The sequence below is a fragment of the Oryzias melastigma genome, linkage group LG18 (genome assembly GCF_002922805.2).
Source record: "Oryzias melastigma strain HK-1 linkage group LG18, ASM292280v2, whole genome shotgun sequence".
NCBI lineage: Eukaryota > Metazoa > Chordata > Actinopteri > Beloniformes > Adrianichthyidae > Oryzias > Oryzias melastigma.
In genome coordinates this window covers 17,200,912-17,221,040 of record NC_050529.1, presented here as the reverse complement: position 1 = coordinate 17,221,040, position 20,129 = coordinate 17,200,912, and the positions used below count along the sequence as shown (strand labels likewise).

At 36.1% G+C, this 20,129-nt stretch overlaps 1 protein-coding gene across 1 annotated transcript in view; it reads right to left on the bottom strand.

Moving 5' to 3' along the window:
• Positions 1 to 20,129, bottom strand: part of poln (polymerase (DNA directed) nu) — a 48,284-nt gene that overhangs the window by 12,738 nt on the left and 15,417 nt on the right. Inside the window, exons 17-20 of the mRNA XM_036216591.1 lie at positions 19,759 to 19,824; positions 13,871 to 13,928; positions 9,907 to 9,984; positions 1,330 to 1,441 (exon numbers count right to left, since the gene is read on the bottom strand). Coding sequence (XP_036072484.1) covers positions 1,330 to 1,441; positions 9,907 to 9,984; positions 13,871 to 13,928; positions 19,759 to 19,824 — 314 coding nt within the window. The remainder of the gene's footprint in view (positions 1 to 1,329; positions 1,442 to 9,906; positions 9,985 to 13,870; positions 13,929 to 19,758; positions 19,825 to 20,129) is intronic.

The following is a 20,129-nucleotide window of genomic DNA, read 5'->3' as shown; positions in this document are numbered from 1 at the left end:
CATCTCAGCGAGTGTCATTTCTGAGAGGACATACGGGAAGCTGCCACTGCCGACCAACGCCACAAACAAAAACAAATGTGTCCTGATGATCCCCAGAATTTTAGTGGCATCACAACTTTTGTCATTATGTAACTTTAGTAAAATCTCTGCTGGCGACTATTTCTTACACATTTATTATTCTGAGAATTTGGAGAATTGAGATGAAAACTGGAGATAAGCTTTTGTACCTTTCCTGTGTGTGAGCCTGGGGAGGGGAAATGATCAATACCGTATTTTTGCTGCTCTCTGTTGGGTATTAATCCACCAGAGGAAGGACCTCAACTGTTAGAAATAGTTGTCAGAAGTTGCATCTTTTACACAGCATGGTGCTTGTAGAAATGTAATACCATGTGTTCAGATATTTATAGTCATAGGAACTCCTGGTTTCTAGATTTTGATCTTTTATTATCAGATTTCTTGTTAAGTAAAAATGACTTGCAGCATGGACAGATCCTTTTACTACTCTAGTAATTTTCTTCTTAAAATGTGTGTACATTTCCTGTTTTTTGCTGTGTACAACACTGTAACAATGATTAAAACATAATTTGATTTTAATGTAGAGCACACTTTGCTTTGGTGGCACAATTGTGATGGAGTTCTCAGTGGTGAGGCTTCATGTAAAGAAGAAAGAGCCAATTGGGATGTGGCAAAAGATGTCTTAGTTAAAAGATGTCCTGGAATTATCCATATTTTTCAAATAGAATTCATTCACATTGATTTAATCAGAGAAATTACCTCATTAACTTATCAGAAAGGCTGGAAATAATATTTTACAGTAAACAATATTTGCCTTATTTGATCACAAAAAAAAACTATGAGAAATGAGTGATAGCAAAGTTGAGAAGCAAACAAGAATTAAAGAATGAACAAAAGGAGGCAGGAAAAGAAGAACGTGTGAAGGTAAAAGGCGAGGATGAAGTAATCCCATTAGAGCTGCAGTGACACTGCCTAATTAGTTTAAAGCTGAAAGGAATATCATGAGAAAGACAGAGTGCCTTACATAAAATGTGTTGTAAATGAGATAATCTGCTTAGCTGTCCGAGCTCTACTGAACACTGGCCATAGATTACCTCCTGTGTCTATAGTAAAAGGGGTCAAACACACAGGATTTACAGAAAGAGAACACGATGAAATAAAAAAACAGACAAAATACTTCAACAATACAGTAATCGAACAGCAGATTGATAGCTGAACTCAGAATTCAAGGGAGAAGGAGATGGATAGAGCAAATCCACCTTGGCAAAAAGATCAGGGGAGAGACTGCATGTAGTTCAGATGTCATGGACTCACCACTGAGCTGCCAGCAGGGTGAAGACGTCCGCCTGTGGGATGGTAAAAAGGCGGAGCAGCTCAGAGTCGGATGAGAAGTGAGCCAGCAGACGCAGCTCCACCTGGCAGAAGTCTGACACAGACGAGAATTTGTGTCACTACCAAAGACGACAATCATAATCGACAACTCTTAGACTCTAAGGCACAGGATTTTTAGTAATAGTGAACTAAGTAGAAGGAATTCAAACACAACCTCAGCCTCCATTACGAAAATCAAAACATACCCTTCTGAACTACATGCATTTTTATTTACATTTCACCGATTTCTTATTTGACATCTCAATCATATTTTTAAATCTGCATGGGGGAATTAATGACCCATGCAGTGAATTAAAGAGCCCTTAACGTGTCAACTTCTTCTACTAAAGTCTACGCTAAATTTTATGAAGGGAACAATTTGCAATCAGAGAACGATGGGAGGGAAAGTGGCCCTTTTGCACAGTGCTCTCAGGAGAACATTCTTTATAATAAGATATGGCTTTGCCACAGTCAGGGGTTAGTTTGAGTAATTACAGAACCTGAGCAGAAACTGTGGTGGGTTATTGTGTTTAAGCAGTAACTGCAATATTTTTGGTGTAAAGAAAATGGGTGAACGTAATACTTCCTGTTAAAAACATAAGAAATGTGAGCATGTGTCCGAAATGGGTAAAAACTAGGGCACCAGATACTCCCACACTATAGTTTTTTTTAGGGTTAATGAACCAGTGTATTAATTCAAACATAGCCAATGCTACAAACTACTGGAGGCTAGTTTCTGTTTCCTCCAACACGGTTCCATCATCTTCGGGAAACTAAGTAGTGAAGCAATTCTTTTAAATTCTTTTAAATTCTTTTAAATTTTCAAATAATTTGTCTCCAAAACAACAACTTTGCATCTTACAACAACTAAAGCAACTACATTTTGTCTCACTTTCAAAAAGATGTCAGGTGTGTTGAGCGAATTACGAAGGTCTTGGGTTGGTTGAAATGATCCTTAGTAAAAGGTCATGGGCTGTGGAAATGCTGAGCCTATGACTTGTTTTTTAATACCTTAAAAGGTGAAACTAACTTAAGTACCTTTAGTAAAAAGTAGTACACTGAAAGGGTAGGTTTACTGCAACAGGTTATTCCCACCCTTGTCAAAGACTCCAAAACACAGAGCCTGTTTGTGTTTTTTCTGGTATTAATATTTGATATTAATACAATTGTGTTGCATTCAAGTAGTTAGAGGCTAGAAGTATGGTGCACTGGGGTTATGTCCTCTATTTTTATCTCCATCTCTCATTTTGGTGCAGTGTGATTCATGTGTTGTCCCTCTAGGGGAAAGAGTGAGATTTCATATTCTAGATAACTCCTGCACTTGGTCGTGGACCTCGCCTCTGGCTCGTCTCGTGCCCCTACTTGTCCTCCACGCCCACCTGCTACACTATTCAAACATGTACGTAGTTGTAGAGTTATATAGGCTAGTTCTTCTTTAACAGTGCTGGTACATTTCCTGTCCGTCCTGGGAGAGGATCTCTCCATCATGTGGACATCCTGGAAGCATTTTCTTTTTTTCCCCCCCCAGAATTAGTTTTTCTTCACCGAGAAGGAGGGTCTAAGGGTAAGGATGCCCGGTTTAATTTAGTTTAGATTAGTAATCAGCTGTTGTTTATATTTTATGACTTATTTTATGTCTTTGGACAATTACTGGCGTGTGAAGCACCTTTGAGACAATTGTGTTGTGTAATTGTGCCATATAAGAAAAATAAAATTGAATAGAAGTATATGGCTACCGTTAACCCCCCCAAAAAAAAATAAATAAATAAAAACGGTCCTCAAAAAGGTTGGGGAACGCTGCTATTGACCATGTGTGTGTAGTGTAGGAAATATATAGAAAAAATGTAAAAGGAGGTTCCAAGTATACCGCCTCCCTTTTAGTAAACCCTAAGTGAGCTTTTATTATATTTAAATTGACTACTTTTTGCTAAGGGTAAGCAGTTTATGACAAAATACATTACTTCAATGCCACCTGTTTTGGTGACTATTATTTCAGGTTCTTAACAGTTCTACATTTGCTGCAAATCTAACAGGTTGTAATTTAAAAAAGAGAAAACATTTTGTGCCTCATCTATTTTACAGATGCAGTTTTGTCTTACTTTTTTCCTTTAATATTGACCTAGATTTGAAGTTCGGCAATCTTTGAAGAATTTTTTCAATATTAATAAGAACATTGTTGGAAAAAAAGTTCAGGGTTTTCTTTTTAAGTCACTGAAATTGGGTTTATAAACATACACCACAAAGATTAACAGAAATTAAAATGTTCTTCATTTGTCTCTGTTATGTTGTGACGAGTTGAAACTGTCATTCAAAACTGGGTTATTCTTTTTTATTAAGTTGATGCTTTTATTCAAAACAACTGAGTGCTGCTGCATCTTCTGCATTGCTTTTTTAGGCCACAAACAACTTGCATAAAAACTCATAAAAGCTTTTTTTTTCATTTTCCTGTGACTCAGCAGCATAAACGTAAATGTCATTTCTGACTATTAAGACATTTTCATGTAAAATAAGAACTTGTCTGTATTTATCATGTAGCCGCTACAGTTTACTGAAATCTTTGGTCTGTTTTAGTTGGGATTTTTTACAAGAGAAAAAAATCTCAGAACTTTAATTCAGAGGGTTAAATCGATGTTTAAATAAGAAATTACAACAGCATTCATAGTGAATGTCTCAGATGTGAGAATGAGGTCAATGTAATCCGTGTCCTTGACTGATTCAGTCATCAGGTGTCCTAAGGTCCATGTCAGCACACGGAACAATAGGAAGACCATAAATACACAGTCAACTTGATTCAGGGTATTTCAAATGCTGTACAATCATCTCCCACTACACAATGTAAAAGTATAAAAATGAACTCTGAACAGATTATCCTGACTGAAAAACAAAAATGTATCACCAAGAAACTTGTTCATCACATTTTTGCATATTTTGAATGCAAACATCTTGTTAAACGGTAGACAATGTTATTTGGTTTTCAGACATACTGTTGACGTAGTTGCATGAATACAACAGAAATGGTAATAAGAATAACTTTTCTAGGAAATAATTTCAGCCCAATGAGTCATCCTGTAATAAAAACATTTTGGAAAACATGAACTTTAAATCCGGTAAGACAAAATACAAACAAAGTGATTGGTTTTCTAGGTCGTGTTGGATGTCTCATGTCAGTCCGCCCAGAGTGTTTCTCTAGATGACGTCATTTCCCAACACCTACTGAACGTCTAATGTGTAAGGACTTACTGCACTTCAGATGGCTGTTGTGAGTCAAATTTAGATTCCTTCTAGACATTGTTAGTGTTGGGGTCACCAGGGGTCACAAATAGTACACCTGGAGCAGAGAGGGGCTACAGCTCAGTTGAGGCCGAAATTTGCCAGTATACTGTACAGGGGGGGAAGTGACACTGATGTGGTGAAGTCTGTACCCAGAGGTCAAAGATAATAAAACCAATCAAATTTTTCTTCTGTTTACAAACTGTAGTACAGATAAAAACAAGAAAAAAAATCACAATCAAAATTGTTATTATTGACTTACTTGTAAATTAAGTCTGTGCACCAATCCTTCTGAAGAAACACATACATAACCTTATGTAGAAGTCTTCCTTTTCTTTCTTCAGTTTTAAAAGTCTACCTCCACAAATTCCCTAAATTTAGATACAAATTTTCTATTTGGAAAATGATGCTAAACTATATTAAAGAATAACTGGATGGAGAACTAAAAAAATACAAGAAAAATGCAGTTTAGAGGGTTAACTGCATAAATGTTGAATAAAAAGGCAGCTAAGACTACTTGATGAAAGCAAAACAAAACTAAAGAATGTAAATGAGATGAACAGAAATGCGACATAATCAGAGGTAGAGAAACCTCAACCTACAGGCAATGACAGATCCCAACACTGTGCTTTTTCACATGGAAACAGACTAACAAGTCAGTCAACACAGATTCAACCACACAAAAAGTCTACACTACGACTACATTTATTGACAGGCCTACAAACTCAGACGGGCCTATAATTCTTCAAAATGAAAATGAGTCTAAAGGATTTTTTTTAAATGTAGTGATAATGTTTATTTGTTGTGTTATATCACTAAATCAGGACAAGTCTGCACCAGATTGTGGAAAAAAAAGGTTATTTAACACCTTCGATGACCAGAGTATCCAAACTCAAGGATGTTTTTCATAGTTCCACCCCACATGGTTTTAATGGTTCCCATTAGCAGCTCCCTCCAGAGTTTGCAGATTAGCTGAATTAGTTGTGTTTGTGCAGCATTACATAAAAAACCTGCAGGATAATAATCCCAGAAGAACCGCTTTTAAATTGTTAAAGTAATCTGCGTGTTAAGCTAAAAACAAAACCTTAAAACTCAACTGGGGTGAGTGAAGAATACCAGACCCACACAGCGGCGGTGAGGTGAAAGATGGAGGCAAAGATACGGATGCTTTAGGCTTTGCTGAGATGAGCGAGGGAGTTTCTAAAGATATTGTCCCATAAATATTTCATGAGCCGCATCACACTTCCTCCAAGTAAAGCTGGCAGCAGCAGGAAGATATTGCTGACCAGGATATGTAGGTGAAAGCAAAAGTGGAGAGGAAGTATAATGCAGCACATTCAAAATAAAATTAGCAAACACTTAACAGAGAAATGAAAATACAATATTTGTTGTTTAGGATCTTTATGTGGCATAAGTGTGATTTCTTTAATCATACTTTTACATTTATTGTTTTCCAAGGCGAGCTTTTATGGAACGTAAACTGATCATGGGGACAGAAATAGTAAATTGATCCATGCAAAATAGGAGGCTAACAGTAAATATATCAGCATATACTGTAGATCCTAGAGTCAGATGTTATAAATATCAAAATTCTTGCATATCCTAAAGGAATATATTTCTGATGTAAAGAATGAAAAACTAGTTGTGGAAAAATTATACTTTGAAGTAAAAAAAAAAAAAAAAGAGATGCATCTTGGTGGACAGTTTTAGAAAACTGCAGGTAAACCAAACTATTTACTGCCGCTCTGCAGAAACTATGTCCTAGAAAATGACACTTTTTTTTTTTTTTTTGGCCAAAAACGTCATAATTGTAATTAAAAAACCACCTGGAACACTTTTACAATAGTCAAAAATAGATGATCGGAGTGGGACTTTAACGCAATCATCTTTGAACAAACGTTTATGCTATCCAGTATAATACCACAGAATGAACATCATAGAAAAGACGAAGTGCTCTGCAGCGTCCTGCAATCTAACCAGACAAATGCCTCTTGTGGGCTGAAGTGTGTGTGCTTCTAAGTAATACACTGGAAAATAAATAAAGGACACTTATATGTATAAATTGATCACAATGATTAAATACTTTAAGAAAATCCTGTATTTATTACTAAGACAGTTTATATTGCTTTTCCTAGAAGTGATATGTGGCCAAATACTACTAACTTTAAAGGGTCAAATCTACACTTTAGTATCTGAGTTTTTGATTTGATGTATTGGTTTATCCAAGCATTAATTGTAGACAGTACAATGAAAGCATCACACAGATATATAAAGCTCATTTCAGAAATAAAGAAATACACTGCTTAATAAAAACAATGATCATGGAAGACAAAGATGCTATTCTCTTAACAGTGTACTTACTCATAATCATTGATATATACTTTTGCAGTAATGCATACACTACATCCATAGATTAATACATGAACATTACATTTAATGAAAGTCAATTAGAGTTGGATTATTTTTATGAAGTAACAAAATAGTGCTTATTGATCATACTCAAAATATTCTATCATGTAACATTTGTAAAGTCATTAATTATCGGTTTTTGATTCTCACTTTCAGTTGAAGACTCCACATTTTTTACAGCAGCCATTTAAAGACCCTGTTGACTTATATTTAAACTAAATTAATAAAATCCTTTATTATGACTAAAACTGTAATGACAACTAACTGCTGTTAGAATTTACCTTCAACTTTAGTTTAAATCGCCCTTCAACAGGGTTAAATTATGTCAAGAGGAACAAGGTTTTCAAGTAGCTTACACAACCGTTAAGTGTTAGAATAATCACTGCTACAAAATACTTTTTACAAACCAATTTGTTTCTCTTTGTGTATGTGAATTGGTTCAAAACTATACACGTGTTCCCACTCATCTTGAAAGTTATATCAGGATTTATTTGGTATTTAATCTCACTTTTATTGGTTATTCTTTTGAACTCACATCCACAGAAAATGCAAAAAATGAACTGAAAAGGAAAGACACATGCTGCTCTATGAAATATATGTTTAATTAATGTGTTTTATCTTTAAAAAAGTGGGGTTTCCACTCCACATGTGGATTTTACTAATCAAATTGAACTTAAGGTCTGAGTTAAATAACAAAATCCTAGAAAAATGTGCAACACTTCCTTAAAGTCCAACTCCAAATGTATATTATTTTCTATTGTAAAATTGTTTTAGTGGTCTTTTAATTATGATTATGCTGTTTTTAGCAGAATTTTTTAGACATATTTTTTACAGTGCAGCAGGAACTCAATAGAAATTTGCCTCTGAAGTTAGCTCAACTTATTTCCCATCAGTCACTTGTTTGCACACGCTCCCACTAGAATATAGCACCTCAGAAGCTTGAGCTAGCATTGGTGTAGCATAAAAAATGGTAAGCAATACCAGAGCTATCCAGCTGTCCAGTTCTGATCCAGGTTTCAGCTCAGACAAGGAAAACAGAGATGTACATGGATCTATTTGTCTGCAAGTAACTGCTTCAGGATTGTAGCAGAGAAAGGAGGCCCGAACCATGACATGAGCTTTTTTAAACCGCTGGTTTTCATCTGCTTCTGATTCGACCCAATTCAAATGAAGAAATACCCAGAAAGGCAGTTTTAATCTTAAATTATATTATACATGTAGGAGAACATGCTACAAGAAGATGTTAAAAACACCAAAAAACATGATTTTTATTGTAGTGGGTCTTTAAGTCTCTCTTATAGACGACATAAACACGAGCATTAAGCATTAGCAGTTCACTCTCAGTCACACACGCACAGTAGTTAACTACAATTATGGAAGGACATATGAGGACACAGAAATAACTCTGTAAGGGGTCTACAGCAGGGGTTGTTTCCATGACAACCTAGCCTCATCTACTGATGAGTGTGTGTGTGCGTGTGCACATGTGTGTAAAACGTGTGCCTGCTAGTGTGAGCGCGCTACTGACCCAGCTTGCATGCAGGTTCCTCGCTCTTATCCTGCTGTGGCTCTGCTGCAAGCCCTGGTTGATTTGTCTGCTTATATAAGTGTGCGACGGTGTCGCGGCCTGCAGATACCCTCTATTACCCACAAAGCCCTACCAGACGAACAGCGTCCCACCCCTGCTCCCTTTGGCTGCTCGGCACAGAAAGGCAGTGATGATGAAAGCAGCATCTGATGTCAGCTGAGGCAACGATATCAGAGGAGCTGTTCTGTCATCACAAAATAGTGGAGTTTTTAATAGAAAAGGCTGGATTTGATTAAGAATTGCACCCATAACAAATAAAAAAAATGGCTAAATATTAAAAAATTAAAATAGCAAGTAACAAGCTGTAATTTTGATTCATCAAATCCTTGAATTGATTTTCTTACAAAATAATCTCTTAAATTTCCTTAATGGAACTGGGTTTGTTGTAAGAATGTTATCATTTTTATAAATTAAAATTTCACTTTTGTTAAGTTTAATTCCCCAGCTATGGGGAAATATATTTTACTACAAAATATTAATCCTTTTAATATCAAAATATTTAATAATTTAAATGCAAATATGAAATATTAAAATGAAGAAATAAATTCAAATTATATTTGAAAATTGTGACATAAAAAAGAATTGATTTAGTATTTTGGCAGCGAAACCCAGTTTTAGCAAATTCTGCAGAAACACAGTCGTTCCCTTTTCTCTTCCATGATGATTAATGCCTGAAGTCTAGAATATTCTAACAAAGTAGAGACATCTAAAGCTTAGAGTTATTAAACAGAGCTTGCTATGAACAGAAAACCAAATTCTGACGATTAATCAGACTGAAAAAGTTTTTTTCCAGTTGTGTGATCAAACACATTGGATTCATAAACAGACTTTTGATTACATTTACTGGTTCAACTATTGATTTTAAGAAGTTTAATTATCAGTATAAATGCTGCATCAATATTTGTGTGCTTTCTTTGGTAAAAAGCTCTCCTGCAGCATACATAAAGTAGTTCTACTTTCAAGCTTCACTATGAATCAATTTTTAAAAAAGTATTTCAGTTCACCTGAAAATATTTTTATTTAATTTTCTTCAACAAGCCTTTAAGTAGTTACACATATATTTAAGTACAAAAATATTAATCAAAAATTACATCTTAGTAAATTCTGAATTAGCAAACACATCTTTATTGACTTTAGTGTATTTTTCTAAATCTGTTGCATTTTGTTTTAGACTTACTTTTTAGTAGTACTGGTTTGTATAAATCAAGAGTGTGAGTAAGAAAGAATTACATTAAAACTACATATCTGATTACCTGCAGCAAGAAAAGTCCATCCCTTCTGAGGAACGAACATGGCCCTGGGATGAACAGTCACCACCTCCTCCTCACCTCCTGTTAGGACCAAAAACACACCATCAGCAACTCAGTCTGGGCCATACCGGGATTTTCTTAAGTCTTTCAGAGTAAACTAAATCCATATATATGAGCATATATTGGAACACTAAAAAACAAATTATTCATGAAACATTAGTTTTTTATTTAAACTCTTTTCATACCCAGAAGAAAAACGACTCGATCACCACTTTTAGCTCCTTTAGGGTCCATTTTATATCAGTGTCACCCACTAAATAAACACCCATTCTTTTTTTTATTGATGAACACACAATGCAGAGTGTCTATCCTCTAAATGTGGAACAGACAAAATGGCGATGACTAATGGGTTCATTTTGCGGTAACAATTTTTTCCCGCAAAGCTATCTAGCTTTGTGGGAAAAGTGTTTGTGTTAGACTGAGGGCGGAGAAGACTAATTAGAGGGCGTGGTTCTCACCTTGTGATGTAAGCATGTAAGCAACCACTCGTTTTCGTGGGTATGGGAGGGGCTGCTGTTGAGAGCGCAGGTTATTAGAGGATTACTCAGAAATATGTGAACGGATCAAAATACCACTTTGAGATTCAAAATAGTGAGGAATGAAAAGTATAATACACTAAAAAGCTCAAAAAGTTGTTTTTTTATGGTATTGCCCCTTTAAGTTGTGTTAAAATAGAGGCTAATAAATACATGTGATATGTGGACTTCTATAACTTATTTTGAAAATGATATTTTCCTAAAGCCAAAGTGTTTATTTTTTTAGAAATGAAAAAAATTACCATCTAAAAGAAACAACATAGTTGAAAAAAATTGAATTTGAAAAGAGTGCGACTTTCTTTAAACTACAAGTATAGTGTTAAACAACATTCTTTTATTCATAGATAAGCTATTAAACATAAAAAATGCACATATTAGAAGGTAAAAGAAGACTTCTGAATGTGTTTTACACTGGATACGTTTTTATCCTTTTAGAGAAGCAGATATATAGACATATGTTTAATGACAGAAACACATTTTGCAATGTCTGTCTTTAGGATTTTTAAAAACTAACAATCAGCAGCTAAGAATTCAAATTATTTTTTTTCTTGAAGAAGAATAACGTTAAGCAGGAATTTCCATTTTAAAAGAGAGTCTGAGTTAGATCGGGATCACCGCAGCTCCTGCTCCAGAGTGCTGACCTCAGTGCTGCAGAAATGATAGGAGCTGTCGCTTTGTGTGTAACATCATGTCAGCATGATGCAAATGCTCTTGAACCACCACACACACGCAAACACACAGCTGCCGATGCTGCAGATATTGTCTCGCACACATGTCTAAACCCCCCTCTTGCAAAGTGGAACACTGCAACCAGCTTTAATTAGTGTAGCCACCTCCCACCTGAAAACACAGCGATAACGAACGCAGGTACAGACAGCATGGATGAAGCAGGCAGGAGTCAGAAAATGAAGCAGGGATTGGGAAGGATCTGGTGACAAAGTCAGGGATTGTGTGGAGAAGAGCTGCTGATGTTGGCAAGTAAGAATCCCTCAGGAAGGAAGGTAAAAAGCAAATGCTGAGGATAGAATGGGACATCAACAAAAAGCTGAGCGATGCACCACTGACGGTTCTGCAGAGTCAATATGGAGAGAGAAGCCAGTGGACGGATAAATATGTCTTAATGATGTATTTTTATTCTGCATTTACAATTACAAAATACAGACAGGGAGTAATATTCTAAATTAAAGACCCACGCCTATAAAAATTGTGTTTTTGGTCTTTAAACATGTTTTTGTGGCATTTTTCTAATGTAAAAAAACAAAATTAACCTCTAAATTACATTTTAGAGTATTCCTTTGTTCAAATCATTGCAAATTAGGAACAGATGAAAAAAATGCTGTTTGAAAAAGATTGTATTTGTGATGTAGAAAATAAGCTGGGCAGGTCATAAGGGGTTAATTCATGCAGCACTGGTACTGTGGCTCCGCCCACCTGTGTTTTTTTCAAAGAAACCTTAAAGTTTCACACAACGTACACTACTTTCTGCGTCGGCCTTCATAGACGGGCGATTTAAATTAATGCGCATCATCAGAGAAAACTAAGAAAAAATACGTTTTCTGTGGTAAAATTTAAATGTAATCATTTCCTTGTGTTTTTAAATTGTTAGGGGGTGAACGTGAAGCTGATCTGCACACATTTATGATTGCACAGCTGGGTTTTTTGGTCATGCTTTTGGCGTCACAGCAGTTGACATTTATAAATTTCTAAGTTCAATTTGTTGAATAAAAAAATTCAAAGTTGAATTATACCCACACTTTCTTTGTGTTCTGCTAAATGACAGCTTAGCAGAACAATTTACTGGGGATTAAAAAAAAATTATCATCCAATTGTGGAAAATGTATTTTACTATGATTAGCAAACAAACAAAAAAGTAAAAACATTTAAGTTTACATGCAATAAAAGCACCATCACAGACTGAACCTACATTAAGTTACTCAGGCCCAGTCTCATAATGTCACAAAAGATGAATAAACCAAAACCATGTTCTTATTTTTTTTTAATGGTTATGAAGTTTTTAGGAATATTTATATTTTATTCTGACATATCCAAACCTATTGCTGTAGGTATAAAATACAACAGCTTTTACTGTTTCAAACAAAAACAGTTGATATAATATTTCAACTTTGGCATTTTTTTATCGTGCAATATTGTTATAAAATCACTTTTTTTAGTTAATGCCAAAATATGTTTAAAAAAGCTGCTTGATCTGCTGTTTGTGAATACCTTTTTTTCTGGATATAATGGAAATGTTTTCATATTTCTTTGTAATAGAGTTTGCATTATAGCCGGCTAGGTGTAGGACTGTCACGCAGGATATCTGGGTTTGGTTCCCATGGCGGCAATGAGCTAAAAAATCCAGTGTGGGTCCTTAGACAAAACCCTTCACGCTGCTGCATAACTGGGTCTCCTTGTGCCTTAAAAATATAAGGTTGTGTCTGGAAGTGCATGAGACTCTCTGCAAATCAGTTAAAGCTGACTCACTGTGGTGATCTCTAATGGGATACGATGACAGCAATAGCAGTTTGCATTATAGCTGGTGATGGTACAGTAGAGAATTGTAAATCGTCATGTCATAAACGTTGATGATCCCTGGTGTAAATCATAGATAGATAAATCACAGACACTGACGTTACACTGCATTCTCCTTAAAAATATGACAGTTTACTTATCCCTGGTATCCTTGTTGAGTATCTACGATGAGCATTATAGTCCTCTGATCTTTTTAAGTTGCAGAATCAGTGACTGACAAAATATTTTTTCCCTGCTGAAACTTTATTTAACTAAATGTAGTTCTGTAGCCTGAAATCCTAAAAGATGATGCTGTTTTAAAACTTGGAGACACAAATGGAAAGGCAAAGGATTAGGATGACACATCTGCTGAAGACACAAAAACAATGTCGACACTTTTTAGTGAGCAGCCTCTTGCTGCTGTGACCTTTTTCCTCCCCATAAACTGTCTTTACTCGCTGCCAGCTCATCAGTTTATGTAAGTCCAAGAAGAACCAGGGGTGCAGGAAAATAAAGATTTAGTGAAAAATTATGATACTTCAACTGGCGATCAATTTAAAATGCTGGCAAGACAATATTTAATTATTTATAGGAAAACGTAGTTCAGAGACTTACTTTTGTGTTCCCTTTTAACCCCCAACCGCCTCTTTGAGCAGTTCTACATCGCAGCGAAACAACAAGAACTCTCAAGAATGATCTTTCTGTAGACGTAAACATATATCGAGATATGTATCACGTCGCTAGACTCAATTCACACCCCTAAGGAGAACTCACTTACATGCACCTTTGCATTCATCACAATCTTGTCTTCTCGACCTGGTAAAGGTGTCTCCGTGTTTAGATGCAGAGTGTGAGTGTCTTACCATGGATGAACAGCTTCTTGCTGATTTGAAGCGGCTGCCTCGGCAGAGCCTGGAAGTTCTAGTTTGGAAGACACAGATTTTCCAAGTTAAATATCTGCGTAGCCACGTCTTGGTTTTAGACGTTTTCACAACAACATGGATCATTTTAAAACGGTTAAATGAAAGTCATGGTTCACAAATTTCCTAATTTAGTCATTTATCAAACAAGTTCTAACATCCGGTTGTGATGCATAGACCTGCAATCTTCTGATCACGGCCACCCCTTAAGGACCCACTCCATTAGGAAATAATGTTTTAGGTGATTTAAACATGTTCTTGTAGAATGTGTCTGATGATGGAAGATATATTTAGAGAAAATTAAGCTTAAAATGCAGTTGGATCCTAGAAAATGATACTTTTAAATAAAAAGAATTTTACTTTGGCTAAAAAGAGCATAATCATAATTAAAAGACCACTGGGAACACTTCTAAAATAGATCAAAAGATGATCAGAGTAGAAGTTTAAGGGAGAACAAGTGCTTCTTGCAGTTCCCTTGAGGCTGGAAGTACATATATGATAAAGCTGGAAAAAATTAAGCAGTATAAAAAAGCAATCAGAGAAGCTTAGCTCTCCCTCCTAGTTATCAGGCTAGCTTGTTTTAGGTTACTTTTGTTACATAACACACCAATTATTCTGGAGGACTGAGAAAATGCTGCTCTGAGCAGACTAGAAGCTCTTTGTAATTATTAATTCAAGATGATTTTTTGGCTTTTAAATAAAAGGCACTTAATATAATGAAAAAAAAAATCTCTGCATTTATTGATGTTTTATTCCCCTGGTCTGTACAGGGTCAAGAGTGTTGCTGCTGTAGCGTGTCCCAGCTACTGCAGGGCAAAGGCGAGGTACAACCTGGAAAGTTCACCAGTTTATACCAGAGCGGAGTGGAAAATCAATACTTTAAATTAGTTTTTCGTGTTCCGTTGTTTCTCTTTCTTATTTTGATGCTTCAGTGATCTGTTGTCAAAATGAAAAGATCAATAAATAGTCTCTTTAGGCTAGTCTCCACCTTTAGATGAGACTTTAACAACACAACATGAGTCCCTTGAACTTTTAAAGATCTGCTATTACCTTTAAATAACATGTTATCAGAGGGTTTTTTAAAGCTTTATTGCTCATTTAAAACCAAACAAATATATGTACACACACATACATATTGCACTTTTTCTACAATATGTTAAACCTAAAGTACTAAACTTCCCATAAGAAACATGCTCTTGCTTTCACATACACATAGTTTGATGAAAGGAGGAAAAACTCAAGTTCAGACTCAGCAGTTCTGTTTAAATCCTCGATAATCCCGCTATATTCCTCCCTTCAAACACCCACATGTAAAAAGACACACAAACCATAGAATGTGTGCATGAAAGGTTATTTTCAAGGAGATTCTCCAACTTTAAATCTATGTGTAGACATGAAAACACATACAAAGGTACACTCATTAGACTCAAACACGATGAGGCATTTAAGTGAAGAGGAGGAACAATAAAGGGTTATCAGCATAGATAAAAAGATGAAAGCAAAACTGTTTTTACATCCCAGCATGAGGCCACACATGAAAGACCTGCCTTTATGTTGAGGCTCTACAGCCTTAGTGATTCACAGAGAAAATATCTCCTTGCTTCTGCTGCTAATTCATTATTTACAAGAGGTAGAGAGAAGAGGAGAGAGGCAAAGGGAAGTGTGTGTGACAAGACTGCAGCGTCGAGGTGTGGACAGCACAGAGATTACGAAAGAGATAAAGCGCCCGTCACAAGTGCAGAGGAAGCGTGCAGCCATGAGTGCTGAAGCCCTTCGTGTAAAGAATGTGCAGGTGAGGCAAAGTGAATGAGAAAGATTAAATAAACTACAAATATGAGAGTTCGTGGTGTGACATGGGATTCAGGACGTCAGAACTGAATGCTCAGCGTCCTCAAAGCGCAGTGTTCTGCAACGCTGACAATGCTGCTCAACAGCGTAAATCGATACAAATGCACACATACCAAATGATGCACTCTCAGCGGAGAATTGCTCGGACAACATCTACAAGACATTTTTATCCAAAATGCAAACTTTTACTGCACTTCCTTCTCAACGTTCCACTCTGACCATCTTTTGATCTATTGCAAAACATTCCCTGTTGTCTTTTAATCATGATTTTTGAAGTTTTGTAGAAAATAAAAAAAGAAAATAACTATTCACACGTAATTTTCTAAATACATGCAGCCAGTGTTGAACATTTTTCTTGGCCGTACGGACCCAGAGGAAGGGTTAAGGTTAGAACTAAGCTTAGGGTTGGGGTTGGCGCGGCCGTGTCTGCAGCTCACCGCTCCCCCAGGGGATGGGTCAAATGAGTTCACACATCTAGGTGCGTGATAACAATTGGGACTTTAACTTTGAAAACGTGTGACCACCATCAAAATTTAGCCTTGGACGCAGGGCCGACTTTGGGTATAGGTGATCCAGGCGGCTGCCTAGGGCGCCAACTGCGGGAAGGGGCTGCCAAATCCCAATGATTAGGATATATATGTATTTTTTTATTGTATTTTTAACAGTATGACACACTACTCATTTTGGGTAAAAGAAAAGAAAAAGTCATAATTTAAAGTATGAATAAAATTAGATTAAATTAGATTAGAAATGGTTTATTTCAAGCAATCAATAAGAAAAAAAGTAAATTCATGAGAAGTTTACATTCACAAAGACATATCAAAAACAACTAAACATTAAGAGATTGACTGAAAGAGAGTGGGAGGAAGCAAACTTGTATAATCCCACCCCGGCTCGACCATACCATTTCTTTTATGTGTATTATAATTATAGCTTTAAGGTTAAAAAAAGAAGGAAGAGAAGGAATAAAATGGATCAAAGCAGAGGTTTGTCTGTTCTATTTACATTCAGTTTCTTGGAAATTGAATATGCCAGATTTACTTTTAACTAGATATCCCCACACTACACAGTTTTTTAGTAGTTACAGAGTTGTAATTCAGACTCAGCCTAAGACTTTACTTATTTCCTCCTTATTGATCTTTGCTACTTCCTGCCACCTCTATGTGCCCTCTAACATTTTCCTCATTGATCAGCTTTTCAAGGTTCTGCTTTCATCTTTCCATCCCTCTTGAAGAACCTGACATCGCATTTCCATCCCAGTGTTTGATCACTCTAACCTGCTGGACTCACCTGTACAGATCCACCTCTCCTCATTTGTGTTCAACCGTCCTCATATCCCCTTTGTTTGGTCTTTTCCACTTCTACCTTGTGCCGCCTCTCCCTGTGCATCCGTCTGCTCTCATCTGTCCTCTCAGCGTTTCCCTTTTTTCTTAGCTACCTTTTTCACTCCTGAAGTTCCTCATTCCACCACCAATTCTCCTTATCTACTCTCCAAATTCCAGATGAAGTACCTTCCTTCCTCCCAGTCTCCCTGATCACTTTAGCTGTAGCTGTCCAGTCATCAAGGAGAACCTCCTGATCTCTAAAGTCTGTTTCAACTCCTCTAAAACCTACACAGCTTTCTTCCTTCTTCCACTTCCACTACTTGATCCTCTGCTCTGCCTTCGTTCTCTTCATCTTCCTCACCACACAATCCCATGCAGTCTGACTACGCTCTCCACAGCCACAATTCAGCAGTTGCTCATTTCTTTGATAACGTTTGTTACAAGAAGTAAAATAAGCCTGAAAACCTTAAAGAACATTTTTGATTTTTTTAGTTTTAATAAGAAAAGCATAAAAATGTCCTATTTTAACAAGCTACAAGTGCCTGGAAACTAAAACAGACTTCTCTATTGTCTTATATTATCCTTAACAAATCAAAGTACATTCATTTGATCATCAAAATGTTAGAGAGGCAACAACTCATATGTAAAAGCAAATATATAAACTGCTTTTTACAAAACATTTTCACTTCCTACTTAAAGAAAGCAAAGAATTTAGCAGATTATAAACTAAGAAGGTTTGGAATGAAGTGGAATAATTTATTGTAATTGGCCTTTTGTGAAAAACCTTGTGAACGGACACATTATGAATTCAACAGAATATGTGAAGGTAAACTGTAAATTAGCAAAGGTAAGAAGAAACATTGATGAACACTAAATCATTTAAAATCTTATTTTAATACCTTCTCTTTTCTCGCAGTTGTTCCCTTCAGGAACACTAAAACAGCAAAGTATCCGCCTTCGCTTCAACCTTTCATCTGTATCCTTTTCTCCTTCAGCAGTAAACTTAAAAAGCTCCTTTCATAACATCTACAAATCCCCCCTTTGATCTTTCTCAACAACCCCTGCACGGAAACTCCATCCTCAGCATCTTTTTACCAATTAATTCTCTATTCTTACTCTGAAAATGTCTAAACAATCTCAATCTGTGTTTCCTGGCTTGATATCCAACACATATAACAGTCTCTCTTTTAGGTTTTAGGAGACAAACACACAAAAAAAACACACATTCAGAATCAATCTATCACACACAACCAGTTTAACAATCTACAATGAAGCATAAACAAGCATTCAACTCTCATGGGATCCTCAGTCAATGCCCAGATCACTTTAGAATTCTTAAATACTGTAAAAATCCTGTCTTTAGGGCTACTAAATATATTGAATATGTTGACAAGGTAAAGGCAGTAGTGACAGAAGGAAACAGAAATCAGTCAGCATTTTTAAAATATGACATCAACAGGCACACCGAGTGAATCAAAATCACCAAACCTTCATAGAAATCTATTTTCAACAACACTGTCAAGTCTTTCATAACAGAGAATAAATAAATAGAAACTCTAACCCCTAACATTTTTAAAGAAACATAACACTAGTCCAACATTAGCAATAATATTCTGAAGCTTCATGGTCTTAGCTTTTCTAAAAAAAAAAAAACAATAATTCCTGACCATAAAATTGAGTACAGGAGCTTCATCATGTTCTCCTCTGTCCACACTTCACAGCTTGAGAAGGCCTGAACTAGTATAATATGTGAACCCAAGATGTGTTTCAAGTTTAAAAAACATTAGAATTTTGAGTCTTTAAAAGAAAAAAACAGAAGACATTTGTGTTTTTAACATGTTCTTATAGCATTTTTCTCATGATGGAGGACATATATAAAATAATTTAAGATTAAAACTGTGTTTCTCAGTATATCCTTCTTCAAATCGGAACGAATCGGAGGACGAAAACCAGCAGTTTGAAAAAACCTGGTCTTATGACACAGTAACAAAGTCTCAATCTTCACTCCAATTCTGATGGATCCAGTTGTAGACAAATACATCCACTAGCGTCTTAATTTTTACTTTATCCGAGATGGCATCTGGCTCAAAACTGTATGGCAGGATAGCTCTGATATTGCTTATTGTTTTTTATTTTTTTATTTTATGGCTACGTTAATGTTAGCTTGGGCCTACCAGGAGCTGTAAGCCAACGGGAGAGAAGAGTAAACGAAGAAATGCTGGGAAGTTAGAAAAGATAACTTCCGTTGCAACAGCCCAAAAAGCTCATTTCTAATGAGCTCCAGTGTGCTGCAGAAATTGTGTCTTAAAAAATTACAACAGCTGTTTGATTTGGGTTCAAAACTGTATAATCATAATTAAAAAAAACACTGGAGAAGATTTTAAAATAGAAAAAAAGATACAGTTGGAGTAGAATTTTAAGGCTTGCAATCTTTGAAAATTCCTGATTTTTTTTGCCTTTTTTTTATTATGTTAATGGTTTACATCATTCCCTCTATTCCTTGTAACAACCTAAAAACTTTCACCATCATGACTTTTTATAAAGTTGAGAAAAAGGCACAGAAAGAGAAGGCACAAGTCCTGTTGTGGTTCAGCACCACGGACAGTTCCAGTAAGTGCAGGTTGCAGCATTTCAATCAGGCACGCCAGTCTTACTTACAGGGTGTTTAGCAGAAATCCTCCCTGTCACAGCACTTGTTTGGCACCATGTCGAGGAAATATAGTTCTGTTCTCAAATAAAAGAGCAGATACAAAAAGATTGACATCAATAAATCAGACAAAACAAACCACATTCTTTATTGACACTCTACCCAACAACCTTGAGTCATTTCTGTCACTTCCAGACAAGAGGAAAACAACAGCTGGGATCTCTATTGTCACCATCCCCGATTATGTTTTTGGACAGACAACCACCAACAGTGTTGGACCCGATCCTAGCAAGCTGTCTGCAGAGTGTCCTTCCAGTGATGCTAATGAACCATTTCATGCCCAAAGCTGTTGTTAGGGGATGTAGACTACGCTCAAAATCAC